Consider the following 14,309-nt stretch of genomic DNA (forward strand, 5'->3'; position numbering starts at 1 on the left):
TATTTCAGTTCTAACAACAAGGGACCAGTGAATAGGGCAACGTTGATTGTTCTCAAAAGCTTAGCAGCCTGTGAAGTGTCCACAAGGCAATTTACGCTGTGGTGACATAATAAATCATTCCAACTTTTTTTTATTATGAGATTATTACCTTGTAGAGAAGAATGGGTGTTAGCTGTAGAGCATCTGCACTGACATGACACATTTTGACATGAAGTAATGTATTTTGCAGTCAGGGCAACAGTGTAGGTCAGCTTTCTCCATCTATATAACCCAGGAGTCTTCATTGTGTTTTTTGACAGGTGTTGTGATGGTGCACATCTGCAGCTCAAAGATAAAGCTGCAGGCATGAGGTGTGTAATCCTGTTGAGCAGCTCTGCCTTGTTATGGTACCTTTCTTTTTCTGTCCTTGAGGTGTTTCTGCTGTCACCTCCATTCATGGAGGCTGCAGCAGTGACAGTTGAGGGCGATGAGCATCAGCGGCGAAGGCAAGGCACAGCTGAGATGAGGAGAGGGTGGGGGTGCGATTCTGGAAGATTCTGCAGGAATCTCACGAGTGGACCCCATTTCACTTTAGTGGGGATCGTTTCTCTGAGCTAGGTGGGTAGCCCTCCTGTCAAAGCCACAACGTGCACACTGTGGTGGAGACTAAAGGTTTTAGGGTGAGTTCTTTTGGCCATCACTTCAGCACACATGCCTGCTTATCACCATTAAAACCCATGGGAAGCTGTTCGCCTTTAGACGCGTTGGTTTGACTTGACGTTGCATGCTACTGTCTCTCAGATGTCATTTTCTTTTCATGGAGATGGCTACGCGACGTAAGCAGCTAGCTCGCCGTCAGTCCGCTGGTTATTTAGTCCAACTTAACTGAGCAGAGCTAACCACACGTATGCTTCGCCTGCAGTCGGAGCTTTATAATTAAAACACACGTAACGCCACCTCACTCACGTTAACTACTGTTCTTGCTGGATACAGCCGCAGACTAGCTAACCGCACGTTAGCTGAGAAGAAACCACAAAAGACTGCAGCTACGAGCTAACACGAACATGTGCTAACGTTAGCTTGCTAGCTAACTAGCTGGTGGTTCTGGTAGAGATGCAGCGTTAGATCAGGTGAACACCAGGAGATACTAACGTGAACCGTTCATCGATTACTGCATGGAAATAGTCATGGAGTCACTGAAGGTTGATCACTTAATAGCCTTAAACAAATCCACGCTGGTATTGATATCAGTTCCCTCACGAACACAAAATGTTTTCTGAAGTTATATCCACCTTTATTCCAAACTGTTCATAATCACGTCCAGTCCAAGCTAACGTCAATGCAAGGCAGCGTTAGCAAGCTCTGCTATCTGACAGTCAGTATCGGCATGTCTTTGTTTTGTGCCACGTATGAATCCCTGTCAACACCTTATATAAAACCTTATCCTGCCGTACAATGTGTTGATTTGCAGAGCCAATGACTGGAACAGACTGATTCCCACTGATCTCCACTAAGATGTCAAGTAAGGAACTGGGTGGGGGGGGGGGGTCTTTACCTCTTTGTCTGTGATGACATTAAAATGAATGTTGAAATACATCAGACATACTGTTTTACTGAAACTACGTGATCATTACACTGGAGTTTCATTAGTGTGTTACAATCATTAAAGGTGAACTCCAGTGATATAGGTCTCAGCTGATCTGTGATGCTTCTATATGTAGAACGTGTTTAAAGATGGATTGTGGACTGGAATAAGTTTTCTGTTTCTTTTGAGCTGATGTGCCATTTGGACCTTTTTCTTTCACAACAGAGAGACCGTCACATGCCCCTCCCCCTCCCCCTGCCCCTTCAACTGTGAGTATTCAGTGTAACCAACACCGATCCCCGAAAATTACCTGGGTATCCCACATTAAACTGATGTTGGTGTTTGGACACTTCATCTTCCGTACAGTTTATGTACTCTGTCAAATGATTTCCATTTTATTTTGAATCCACAAGCCAGACTGACGAGCTGATACACCACTGCCTCTGAAAAGATTACTGTCTTATAGCCCCGGCATGAATGCAAGTTTCTTTGGTTTTCTTTTTCTCCTCTTCTTTCATTGGGTTTCTTTAATTTCTTTTATGTCATGGGCTTTCCCCCCCTTTTCTTTCTTTTATGTCATTTCTCCTTCATGTTTCTGTCTCAATCTGTTTCCATCAGCAAATGCCCAACACTGCCGGGTTTGTGGGGTACAACCCATACAGCCATCTGGCCTACAACAACTACAGACTGGGAGGGAGCCAAAGCAGCAACAGTCGGGTAACGGTAAGAATCTGACATAGAGAAAACAAGTTGATCAAAAATGTCACACACACCCAAGTGGAGAAAATCTAATATGTAACAAATAATTAAGTCTAACACAACAATGAACAGTCAGTTTGCTTTGTCAAGGGAAGACAATGGAGAAGCCTCTGCAATAGCACTGAAGCATTTCACAATACCATTGACCTTTGCTTAGTTCAGAGCAAACAGTGGTATTATTTTGCATTTCCACTCTTCAAAGAGCAGATATTGGAGAATAGTCAGTATTAGAGGTTTACTGCTGCTATTTCTGAGACTGAATATGAAATGCGTGTCATTCCAAACTCCAGACTTGCTGTCTGCATCACGGTGCAGACTGGCTAAGAGTCCATCTGTGTTTTCATGTGTATTCAAATACCACCTGGCTTTCAAAGTCTGCATTTCTGTCAGCCATGTTAAGTAACCCATGCCATCAGTGTTGCCATGGCATTACAGACTCGCTGCTCAGCATGGCTCAGGCCGCCGAGCAGTAATTTAGTCGCTGCATGCAAGCTGTGGTTGGCTGACTCTGATAATGGCATTATTTCTCACGGTGGGCAAATCTTAGCTTAGGTGAGATTTTTTTAAACTGCCAGCACTACTCCATTGTAGTCTGTAAGGTTCTGACTTGAATGTGGCCTAAAACTGTCATAAATTAAATCAAGATAATTGAGGTGATAGAAAATCAATTTCTGATCGATTTGAATGAAGTAAAAAAATTTGAAGTTAAATGTCAAGTATGCACTATGCTTTACTTTCACAAGCTCTACTCAGCTGAGAGTGTATAAATGGTCACTCAACACCGACATGCCTTAAGTTGACTCTTTTCTTTCTTTAACAGAATTCTTCTGGAATAAATATCCCAAAACCACCAAAGCCACCTGATAAGCCATTGATGCCATATATGAGATATAGTCGTAAGGTAAGTACACAGTGTTTAACTGCTGCATTTTGCACCAACATGTGCTCTGCTGGAAGACATGGATGCTTTGCTTTTAAAACATTATATCAGTTCAGAGTAAGATGTACATTTTTCTACAGACACTAATGGTTGTTTAATGAGGTAGGTGTCGAGCCGACATTGTCCAGGACTTAGCTAGAACAGTCCACATCACATAGTGGGATTTATCCACTTGAAGATGGAGCTTAAAGCACACGGCCTCCTCTGGTTTGTGACCTCTCTGCAAAGAGATAACCACTTATAGCCCCTCCAATCCAATCCAACCCCACACCCATGTCTGGTTCTCATCACCAGGTTTGGGATCAAGTAAAAGCCTCCAATCCTGATCTGAAGCTATGGGAAATTGGGAAGATAATCGGTGGCATGTGGAGGGACCTCACTGATGAGGAGAAACAGGATTATTTGAATGACTACGAAGCAGAGAAGGTTGGTTGTTTTACAACGGGTGTTCATGGGTTTTTTCTGATGGGTGACCAGTAGATGTGTCTGCTACAGTTGTGGGTCCCTCCAGTCATCATTCCTTCCTCTCTCGCAATCCTAAGTAAACCTCTTTCCTTATCCTGTCGTAGTTGATAGAAATGAGGGTCCACATGTTGAGTGTGCTTGCAGTCGCTGTTTCCTTGTCATTCCTGTCGTCTTCTCCACCGTAGATTGAGTATAATGAAAGCATGAAGGCCTATCACAACTCGCCAGCGTACCTGGCCTATGTCAATGCAAAGAGCCGTGCTGAGGCAGCTCTGGAAGAGGAGAGCCGTCAGAGGCAGTCCAGACTGGACAAGGGCGAACCTTACATGAGTATTCAACCAGCAGACGATCCAGATGGTAAGGCCACTCAGCTAAATGCTTTGTCTCCCAAGTTTTAGAATAGTGGGACAGAGCTGTAATTACTGTAAAACCGTCACACAGTGTTGCCAGGCCGCACACCAAGAGGCTTGTGTTTTTCCCTCCTCCTACACAGTTACAACCATCCACATTTTTGGTAGTACTACCTTTGAAATGTAATCTCTGCAAAATTGAACTCGATTTGCATTGCATAACTGTTTACTTTTTGCTGGTATTCTTTGCATTAGTTATGATGTAATTGCGTAATTTCCATTCTTTTCTTGTCATTTCAAAGACTGATGCACACACCAGTTTGACACACAAGCAAAGAGAGGACGTTTGAGTTACACCCACCTCACGGAAATGATGCTTGTCTGAGATCTGCCTGGGCTACAGGAGAAGATAATGATGTACAGGAAAACGACAGATAAAACCAATTGCTATTTAGAAACACCCTACACCAAAACAATGTCAGAGCTGGTACCCCAGTGGGTTTTGTTCTCAACAGACTGCACGTACGTCTATGATTAAATAAGATTTAACTCTCCAGGTGGCTACATATTCTGAGATTGTGCTTTATTAATAAATACAGTCTTAGAGAAATTCTTTCTAAGCTGCTGCCTTACACCACTTTCTCCTGCTCTATATTATCAGCATCAAAACAGCTCAGATATAGTCACAAGTCTACATTTGCTGTTTGTTGAAAGTTTGTTTTGGTTGTAATCTAATCATGACATGAGGCAAACAGGAGGTGTTTGGTTTTACTTCAAATGTTTAATGCAAAATAACCTGAACCAACATTAGTCATTGCAAGGGATGAATTGTGCTAAAGTGTTATGCTGCTGCTGATGTTATGCTGCTTTATGTAAAAGTGGAAAATGTCCCACACATTGGTGAGACTGAGCTCCACTGAATTTGTGAACACCGGAGAAGCTTAATCCTTACACCCTACCTTCAGAGTGTGTTACCTTATGTGACAGTTCCCTGTTTTGCTGTCGGAGCACAAATGTGAGCACCATTTTCTGCTGTCTGGAAAGTTTCAAGTGTGTGCACATTGGTGCACGGCAGCAGCAAGTTCAGGTAATATCCTCTGCGAGCTCTTGTATCACAGAGAGGTTTAGCAAAGTTTTACCACAACAAAGCCAGCCAGGAGTGCAACATGGTCTATACTTCATTATCATGTTGAACAGTGTTGGCAAGTGAAAAAAAAAAAATGCAGATTAAAAAATTAAGTTTGTTTTTAAATGTATTTATGAATCCGGCTTTGTTTTAGCTGGCCTTTAATGTACCTTGTAAATATGATACCAGTTAACAGGTTTGAAGAGTCCATGACCAAGTAAATGCTCTGATAAGTACATGAGTCTATTAGTTTATTTGTTGTATTTGCTTATGTTTTTATTTAGGTGGCCATCTTGTAAATTAGTAGAAGGATAAGATGTACTTATTTGGTATCTTATATATCCTTCTTTAAATAGCCCAATTAATAGTGATTAATTATTGCTATGCAGTAAAGATGTCAATTAATAATTACCTTGTAGATCCACCATGTCTCATTAATTACATCTAAATCTAACAAACATGCCTTGACCGTTTCTACACATTGATATGCTGTATGTGATTCTCTGTTTTTGTTTTGGTATGGAAAACTAACACTATTGTGAATTTTTTGTTTGCTTTTGTTAGCTTTCTGCAGAAAGTTTCCAACTGACTTGAGGTTAGCTGTTTTATGTTGTAATGAAACATCCTAACAAAACATGAGCAAAGGAGAAAATGGACAAATATAAATGCACTAATACAATGGCTATCAAAGCTGAAACCAAAGATGGTTCTAAAAGTATTATGGTTATGTGTTTCATTCTGAACATCTCTGCATGAAAGGCACACTGATATTCAAGGGAATTCCTATCTGAATCCATCTGGTGTTTATCACAGCAGAGTGTGGATGATCATTGTGGATGACGCACTGTAGATGAACTCTTTGGATTTTACCTTCCTGCATCATCATCATCCTGTGTTTAAATTAGTGTAGATTTCAGACCATTACAAGCATTTGCTGACGAATGAAAATTGCTGACTATATCTTGAAACTTCTGTCCACATGCAGTGGGGTATAATTAACCACTTGTCCCATTCACCTAACAATAACAGTTTTGCTTTGCTTGAGGATGTATTTTGACATGATGGCCTGTACTTAACTCTGACTCTATAAATATTGAGCAATATCTTCCTTATGTTTACAGTCTCTAGATACAGCCGTATTTGCATCCTTTTGTTTTGAATCATTTGTGCTGTAGTTTGCCAAAGCCTCTGATTCATGAAGTTAGTGACTCCACTCTTTGCCTTTTGATAGGCGTATGAAAAAACATTACACAAGACAAACGTAAATCAAAAATGTTTTTCCCATCTTCAGATTACGATGACGGATTTTCCATAAAGCACTCAGCTGCAGCTCGTTTCCAACGCAACCATCGTCTGATCAGCGAGATTCTCAGTGAGAGTGTAGTCCCAGATGTGCGATCAGTTGTTACTACGGCTCGCATGCAGGTCCTTAAACGCCAGGTCCAGTCTTTGATGGTACACCAGGTATGATCACGCTGTGGTCAGGTCCTCTATTCTCCACATTATAGTGGGATATAGTGTGCTATAGCTTTATTTTTTTTATGGGTTAGAATGTCATAACAATGGTGCCTGTGTGTCTTGTGTCACAGAGAAAGCTGGAGGCCGAGTTGCTTCAGATTGAAGACCGCCACCAGGACAAGAAAAGAAAATTCATCGAAGCCACAGAGTCATTCACAAATGAGCTCAAAAGGGTACGGCTTCTTGGTCATCACTTACTCGCACGCAAGCTTCATTTTGAATGTTTGACTGTACAGTGTGCAGCTCTGGTTATGTGCCCGTCTACATCTGTCTTACTGCCACCAGCTGCTGCTAACTCCATCCACATGTTCTGGCAATCATATTGCTGTCATCATTTATAATTTGTGGCGCCCATAATAACTTGTTTTGGAATGAGATGCAGCACTATGCAGCTGAATGCACTGTCCCCTCTCCACAACAGGCGGCGCCATTTATCCTTTACAGAGCTCCTTCCATTCACTGACTGAGAAGTAAAATCAAGACTCAACATGAAACACTACTGTACAGACACAAACTATGTTCATTCTCTAAGTTACATTATTTAATTAAATTAAGTCAGTTCAAACTGTACACACATGGTCAGCCAAAACTAAACTCTGTAAAGTAAAAAAGTTTGATTCCAATGAGCACATACAGCAACCTCAAGGGTGCAGCAATTGTTTTCATCTGTCAACATTAAATCCCCCATTCCTGCCCTTTTTAGCTGTGCTGTATGAAGGTGGAAGTGGACATGGAGAAGATTTCTGCAGAGATTTCTGCAGCAGAGGAGGCAGCTCGTAAACGGATGGCAGAACGTGATAGGGATGCAGGGGACCGCGGTGCGAGAGAGGCCCCCACCTGTGTCTTAGCAGAAGAAGAAAAACACATTTGTGCAACACATGGCAACAAGCCCCAGCAAAATCCTCCCATTGAAAGTAGCAGCAAGGAAGGTGAGGACACGGAGTCCAACCCCACAGACGCACCAGGTGAGCCACCCTTGGCTTTATGTGTGGATTCTGGTGCCATGTAGGCTGTCTTGATTTTACATCATGTAATTTGGTTTCTTTTACTCAGTGAAGCCGAAGGCCTCAGAGGAGCTTGAGGCTCATCCAGGCAGCGAGGAAGGGGCGTCAGAGGACAAGGAGAGCGTCCCAGAGGGAGCCATTGAGGAAGGAACCAGTGACAGTAACACTGGCTCAGAGACCACCTCTGCTCAGACAGAAGATGCCCCGACCAGTGAGCCATCAGAGGGGCCCAGCAAGGCGAGAGCAGCCCACTGAGTCCAACACATACCTGACTGTAAACTGTACGGCTGTTAGGTCTGTTGGCCTATGATCACCTGATAATATATATTGCACAGTATCATCTCAGTTTATCAGTGTTCAGATGGGCTCAGTGTTTAACAAGCCTGATGCAAATATGATGTTTTAGTTCAGTCTGAAAACACCAAGGCTCACAGACATGGGCTGAATCGAAATAAATAAAACATTTAGAGCACTTGAAGCCCACAAATCAGTGGTCCTGTCTAAAAAATGGCGGCAGAGTGTATCACAATGGTCCATGTGAAAGCACTATACAGTGACAGGCCTCATTGCCATTTGAAAGAACCCAGACAAGCCCTCTTCAGCACATATTGATACATATCTCTAGCACTATGTCTGGCATGTCCCAGATCGTCGCAAATTAAGGCTGGCTATATGAAAAAAAAGCTGTCACATGTGACAAACATTGTTCAGTGTTATATTAAACCTTGTCTTTTGTATTGTAGTGTCATTGTTGCTTTTACTGTTATTTCTGCATGTTGCAATTTTTAAAAAGTGGAACTGATATTTGTTTACTATCAGTATTACAGTGACAGTATTGTCTCAGGAGTTTGTCGTCCTTAGTAGTAGTTTTTTTTGTTATTTATTATCAGCAATTTTATTATACTTGTGTATTGGTTTTCCTGGGCTCAGCTGAGTCAATCCATGAGTAGCCTATATCACATGATCATCAGTGCTGTACAATGCTCAACTACCAGTGTTCTCAAGTTTGCTTGCTGTCAATCAAATCAAAAGCAGTACGCTTAGAACATTTCTGTGTTGTTGTCAATATTGCAATTTTCAGCAGAAGACTTAAATGTACCGTAATTGTGTACACAGTGTAACGAGGTTTGATAAAACATGTATTTTCATGTTGTCGTAAAACAGCTTGAGGAGCAGTCATAAACATGCAGTCTTAAAATGAATTTCCTTTTGCATATTTATACCAATAAACTTTTTTACCCTGAACAAGGTCTATCTTTATTTAAAAAAATATATATATGTTTGATGTGGTATAAATGTACATTTATTATGAAATGATGTTTAAATATGCATAATTTAGTATGTATAGATGTAATTTTTACTGTACTTAGTGAAAAACTATTCTCTGATGATCAAACACAAGTATTCTCCACACTGGTGTGCAGATGCTTGCATCAAACATTGACTGCTGCATACACTGTGCTTGCATATAGCTTGTTTGCCCTGTGCACAGCACAGGTAAGGGAAGTGGGTTAGACGAGGGGGAATTGTAATGATTTCCTGTTTTTCAGAACTGGCAATCCTCCCCGAGGGTTCAGTTGGGCCAAGTTCAGCATTACTGCCCAAAAGAATGACTGATACCTGACAGCAGATTTAGGATATATGGTTTCAGCCTCTTGCAAGGTAGTGCAATAATTACTTTTGATAGTAAATGTTAATGCACATTGCATTGCAGCTTGCTGTGTTTTGTACTGTGCGGTTAGCAGTACCTCAAGCGAAAGCTAGAAACCACAACCACAGATACAGGTGTGCAGAAGCATGTGCAGGTCTTGTGAGTTGGTGGGCAAAAACTACTTAAGCTGTCCAAAACAAAAAGACTATCTCCATTGTATACTATGTTACATTCTATAGTAATACAAAAACAATTGACGTTAGTAATATAATTGTATAACTTAATTTATTTAGGAAAAGGAGGCTGAGTCACATGTTAACATTTAACTAAATGCAGTTTATTACTATGGTCATGCGAATAAAGCATCTGAGTAACAGGTAACAAGTAGAATAGAAGAGCTGAACACAATAAAACTCAAAACTGATAATTGTACATAAAAAGATGATGCATATTGTTGTTTGCCTACAATATTATTGAACTATTGAATACATAGCAAGTCAAAGTACACGTGCGGTGTTCCTGAGCCATGTCTGATCTCTTATCTGCAGACTGAATCGTGTGGTTCTTAACCATCACAGATTCACTGAGTGCATCTGATTTTCCTGAAACTCATTTACATTAAAAAAAATGCCCTCTACCTCTGCCCCTAGTTTTTGAAGGTTGTCTCTGACATGCAAACATAGTCACTGACAACTGATCAAAAACACCACACTTACCAAATCACACTAAAATGCTCTACTACACATTCATTTAATACAAATGTGGCTTTGCTTATGTTTCCTTGTCTTCTGGAGTGATTTTGTCTAAATGTAGTAACATTTTTATAATGTTAATATCCCTTCAGAACACAGATAACAAACAGACTCCAGGGAGAGAGGTTACAATTATATCTTTCAAGTCACAGTGGCCAGTCTCAGGTACAGCATATACAGTACGTGAATCTAACCATTGCAGCGCATAAGTGATCTAGTCATATATATTTTAATAAACAGTATGTTACAGCACCAATAATAAAAATCTGATCATATTTCAGGTGGAGTCTGTGGTTTTCTCAGTTTTGTCAAATGACACTTCAGGGCTGGCGGAGGCAGTTTTTTTTTCTTCATTAAAACAAGGGGAAGCAAGCATCAAACACATTCGACTCATCTGTGTTTAGTGGCTTTACCTACAGCGTCCTACTCTCAGTCAACATGATTTCCCTCTGTGGTGAGTACCATCAGAGTTCAGATTAAAGGATGAAGTGTGCGTTGTGGTGAATGCAAAAACATCAGAATGACATTTAAAGAGATACGGTTCAAGAAATAATTAAAACTCAACTGTAATTAAGTTAAAATCCGATGTGAAAAGGGAACTTCAGCTTGCAGGTCTCATGCACTTTACAGCTATCAAAGGAATCGGGGCCAGTAGTTTTTGTAAGTGATAACACTGTTTATTCAAAGATATTTGTAACAGACACCCATGTGGGAGTGCACGTGGTGGCATGGACATGTCTTGTGAGGTTTATCTGTAAACCATGCTGTATGTTGTAGCCATTCATCAGTCAACATTATTGCTGGAGTCCGCCAACCAAAGTCACTGAGTCACTGCTAAACACTAATACTTGCTTTATTCTAGAATTGAAGAAAACTAAATTTCTCACAAAGGCATATTTATGTTTTTTCTTAAATACATCATGCAAACAGACAATGTGTTTTTATCAATATCAACTTTTCTGACTAATGGAGCAGTCTGTACTGAAATGTAATAAATCATATTCACCATAATAGCATCAATGACTGTAAGACTAATAGTTACTACTCATAGCCTTTATAAAAGTTTAGTTTATATAAGTCCTTTAATTCAATAACCTAACATAAGAAACCACATGGCGGCACAGGAAGCCTATTGCTTCTTGCATTTAGCAAGGCAGTGTCACTAGCATTCTGAAACACAAAGTTTCTACACTAGTAATATGGGTACCACTTGCTCTGTAAAAACAGATGTATAAGTTTGAAGATGTTAATAACAAAAGTCTATATTACGAATTGGTTTTGTATGAGAGGCAGTTGTTTGTTAAGATGTAGGCATGTACCAGGTAGGTAGGGTAGAATATAAAGCAGCTGTTGGTTGCTTTATGGGTAAGTGTAAGGTATAAGATCAAAAGTGTAGTATCCATCACTTCTGAAATGTATCCAAACTAAGGCTTCAAGGTCAGGATCATAGACTGTATTATAAAGATGGATAATGCCTCGCCACATCCTCACACTTTTGCCTTTTAGTTTGGTTTATGTCCCCACCACTAACATGGAGGAAGCAGGGTTTATGACCTATACTGCAGCCAGCCACTAGGGGGTGATGCTAGCTGACGCTTTGGCTTCACTTTTGGGGAGCAGTCACGTCGTTCATCCTTATATGGTCAGGATATCTTGACCTTTTCCTGTGTCAGTTTTGACCATAATTTTTTTAACTGTCTCATTTGAGTCCCCCATCTTGATGGGCATGCAATACTGATCATTCTATTACTCTATATTATATCATGCTATCACTGTGTTTATTAGGGATATTGCCTCTCATTTATTACCATGCATTTTCTTCAAAAATTTACTCAATTTTTCAGGTCTTCAAAACCTTGTGCCAGCTGTGCTGATATGGGTAATGACTATTAAGGTAAGAGAAACAGACAATTTCTATCCACAAGGGGTGAAAATAACCAACCACAGCCTCCTGCTCACCATTCCCTTTAAGGATATGATCAGTAAAGGTTTCCCAAAGTAAAATGTGTCAAAGGGCAGTGGAAACCAATTAGACACATTTTTCTAATTTATGTGTGATGTGTCTTTGATTTCAGTCTTGCTTGTGTCAGTCCGAAGAGAATTCAACTGCCATGACCTACCAAGAATATAACTACTCCATTGTGGATTATGATGACTTTCCTGCACTTTGTGAGAAAGAATCCAACCGCCACTTCCGTCTCTGGTTTATGTCCACCTTCTACTCCCTTATCTGCTTCCTGGGGCTGGTAGGAAACATACTGGTCATCCTAACCTTCTTCTACTTCAAGCGTCTCAAGACCATGACAGATGTGTACCTGCTCAACCTGTCCTTTGCAGACCTGCTCTTTGCTCTGACACTCCCCTTCTGGGCAGCCAACTCCATGGCACAGTGGGTGCTTGGCCTGATAGTGTGCAAATCCATGCATGCCATTTACAAGGTCAGCTTTTACAGCAGCATGCTCCTTCTCTGTTTCATCAGCGTGGATCGCTACTTTGCAATCTCCAAAGCAGTCTCCGCTCACCGCCACCGCTCCCAAGCTGTGTTTTTCAGCAAGGTGTCATCAGCTGTCATTTGGATTATGGCAATGATCTTCTCCGTACCAGATATGATGTACACCACCATCAACAACAGAACCTGCACCCCGTACTCAAGCAGTTCTGACAAGCTCCGCATCAGCATCCAGGCAAGCCAGATTGTTTTGGCTTTTGCCCTTCCACTCCTGGTCATGAGCTTCTGTTACAGCAGCATCATCCAGACCCTTTGCCAAGCTCGTAACTTTGAACGGAATAGGGCCATAAAGGTGATTCTTGCTGTGGTAGCTGTCTTCCTGGTCTGCCAGGTACCTTATAACCTGGTCCTATTTTGGATCACAGTTGTTGCAGCACAAGGGGGAACCGAGGACTGCCACTATGAGAATCAACTCCTTTATGCCACTGATGTCACCCAGTGTGTGGCCTTCCTGAGGTGCTGTCTAAACCCCTTCGTTTATGCCTTTATTGGAGTAAAGTTCCGTCGCGACCTCCTGAAGCTTCTGAAGGACTTTGGATGCATGAGCCAGGAAAGGTTCTTCAGGTATACGTGCGGCAGGAGGAGGAGCTCAGTGGCCAACGACACTGAGACAACCACCACCTTCTCTCCATAAAGCTGTGTCAGTGTGAACAACAGCCTATTCAGAGCTTCACAATGTGGACTGCTGAACATTTGAATACAAGTCTCAAATCAACAGTGTATCTTACATGTACATAGCAGAAGTTGACTTTTAAACAACAAACTATTGGAATTGTTGCTGCTTCTCTCGCTGCCTTTTTGGGTTCAGTCTTGCGAGTTAACATCGCAGAAAGCTTTGCATATATTTTTTCTTGGCTACAGTGTACAGTATTTCAAAGAATTCCCAGTGTTAATGAAAAACCATATAGTGTTATTATTTCACCTTTTGAACATTAAACACACTGAAGAAAAAACTGGTATACTGTTGTTATTGTGATGAATTATAAGGGATTTTTTGCAGAGTTTAGTTAAATAAGTTTAAACTCACTGAAATTCCAGATGCATTAACGGTGTTGTGCATGCACGCGTTCATATTTTTCATGAACGATGAATTGAACGAATCAGTTTTCCTATGATGAACGTGAGTGAAGTTCACCCCCCCCCCCCCCGCTCGCACTCACTCACTCAGAGCAACACACACAATGCGATCAGAGCTCGTTCACGTGAAGCAGCCGGTCAGTGACTTTGGAAACAGTGAAACACAGAGTTTCTGTGGTCACAGCTGCTCAGTGATCAGAGCAGAAGCTGCAGTTGTTTTGTACTGAGCTGGAGTTTCGGTTTCCTCCTCCACTCTGACCTGCTCTCACTTTAAGTAATAAACACTCATCACTAGTTATCAGGACCTGATCAGCACATGAAGTAACTTGTTTGAGTGTTTGTTTGATTCGCTCCAGAGTTTATGAGGCTGCATTTAAACATCATGAAAAATGACTCGTCAACATTTAGTGCTCAGTACAACACGAGACGTGACACTCACAGTCAGGACTTGTGTTAAAGTGAGCGGATCAACACGCAGTCCCCCCAACATACACACGCAAAACTGCAAGTGCACATGCTCTATCAAATTGTCATGCATCCCAAGAACTTTTGGACTATGTACAGATGCACACACAGGCAGACAAAAATGTAGGC

General features: G+C 41.2%; 3 protein-coding genes across 5 annotated transcripts in view; 2 read left to right on the forward strand and 1 right to left on the reverse strand.

The window, feature by feature from the left end:
• Nucleotides 1-525, reverse strand: part of LOC117760730 (zinc finger protein Aiolos-like) — a 28,714-nt gene extending 28,189 nt beyond the window's left edge. Inside the window, exon 1 of the mRNA XM_034584021.1 lies at nucleotides 391-525. The gene's annotated coding sequence lies outside the window, so the exon portion shown is untranslated. The remainder of the gene's footprint in view (nucleotides 1-390) is intronic.
• Nucleotides 523-8,968, forward strand: LOC117761358 (SWI/SNF-related matrix-associated actin-dependent regulator of chromatin subfamily E member 1-like). Of its 3 annotated transcripts, XM_034585218.1 has the most exons (11): nucleotides 523-659; nucleotides 1,451-1,501; nucleotides 1,790-1,833; nucleotides 2,183-2,287; nucleotides 3,144-3,224; nucleotides 3,558-3,689; nucleotides 3,914-4,085; nucleotides 6,496-6,668; nucleotides 6,794-6,895; nucleotides 7,426-7,687; nucleotides 7,776-8,968. In XM_034585218.1, exons 2-11 carry the CDS (start codon nucleotides 1,495-1,497, stop codon nucleotides 7,979-7,981), a joined length of 1,284 nt encoding a protein of 427 aa, XP_034441109.1. In that variant the 5' UTR covers nucleotides 523-659; nucleotides 1,451-1,494; the 3' UTR covers nucleotides 7,982-8,968. The 3 variants fall into 3 exon arrangements, with proteins under 3 accessions (XP_034441109.1, XP_034441276.1, XP_034441188.1); XM_034585385.1 differs by lacking the exon at nucleotides 3,558-3,689; XM_034585297.1 differs by lacking the exon at nucleotides 1,451-1,501 and having other exon boundaries at nucleotides 582-659.
• A 1,535-nt stretch (nucleotides 8,969-10,503) lies between these two features.
• ccr7 (chemokine (C-C motif) receptor 7) lies at nucleotides 10,504-13,584 on the forward strand. The gene is made up of 3 exons (XM_034585509.1): nucleotides 10,504-10,583; nucleotides 11,974-12,023; nucleotides 12,205-13,584. The coding sequence occupies exons 1-3, from the start codon at nucleotides 10,568-10,570 to the stop codon at nucleotides 13,270-13,272; spliced, it is 1,134 nt and encodes a 377-aa protein (XP_034441400.1). The 5' UTR covers nucleotides 10,504-10,567; the 3' UTR covers nucleotides 13,273-13,584.
• Nucleotides 13,585-14,309: the final 725 nt, after the last annotated feature.

This window comes from Hippoglossus hippoglossus, chromosome 1, assembly GCF_009819705.1.
Source record: "Hippoglossus hippoglossus isolate fHipHip1 chromosome 1, fHipHip1.pri, whole genome shotgun sequence".
NCBI classification, from domain to species: domain Eukaryota; kingdom Metazoa; phylum Chordata; class Actinopteri; order Pleuronectiformes; family Pleuronectidae; genus Hippoglossus; species Hippoglossus hippoglossus.

Coding starts and splice junctions, on each gene's coding strand:
- LOC117761358 (XM_034585218.1), top strand. Junction 4,086..6,495: donor ACCAGCAGACGATCCAGATG/GTAAGGCCACTC, acceptor TCCCATCTTCAG/ATTACGATGACGGATTTTCC. Junction 6,669..6,793: donor AGTCTTTGATGGTACACCAG/GTATGATCACGC, acceptor CTTGTGTCACAG/AGAAAGCTGGAGGCCGAGTT.
- ccr7 (XM_034585509.1), top strand. Junction 12,024..12,204: donor TATGGGTAATGACTATTAAG/GTAAGAGAAACA, acceptor CTTTGATTTCAG/TCTTGCTTGTGTCAGTCCGA.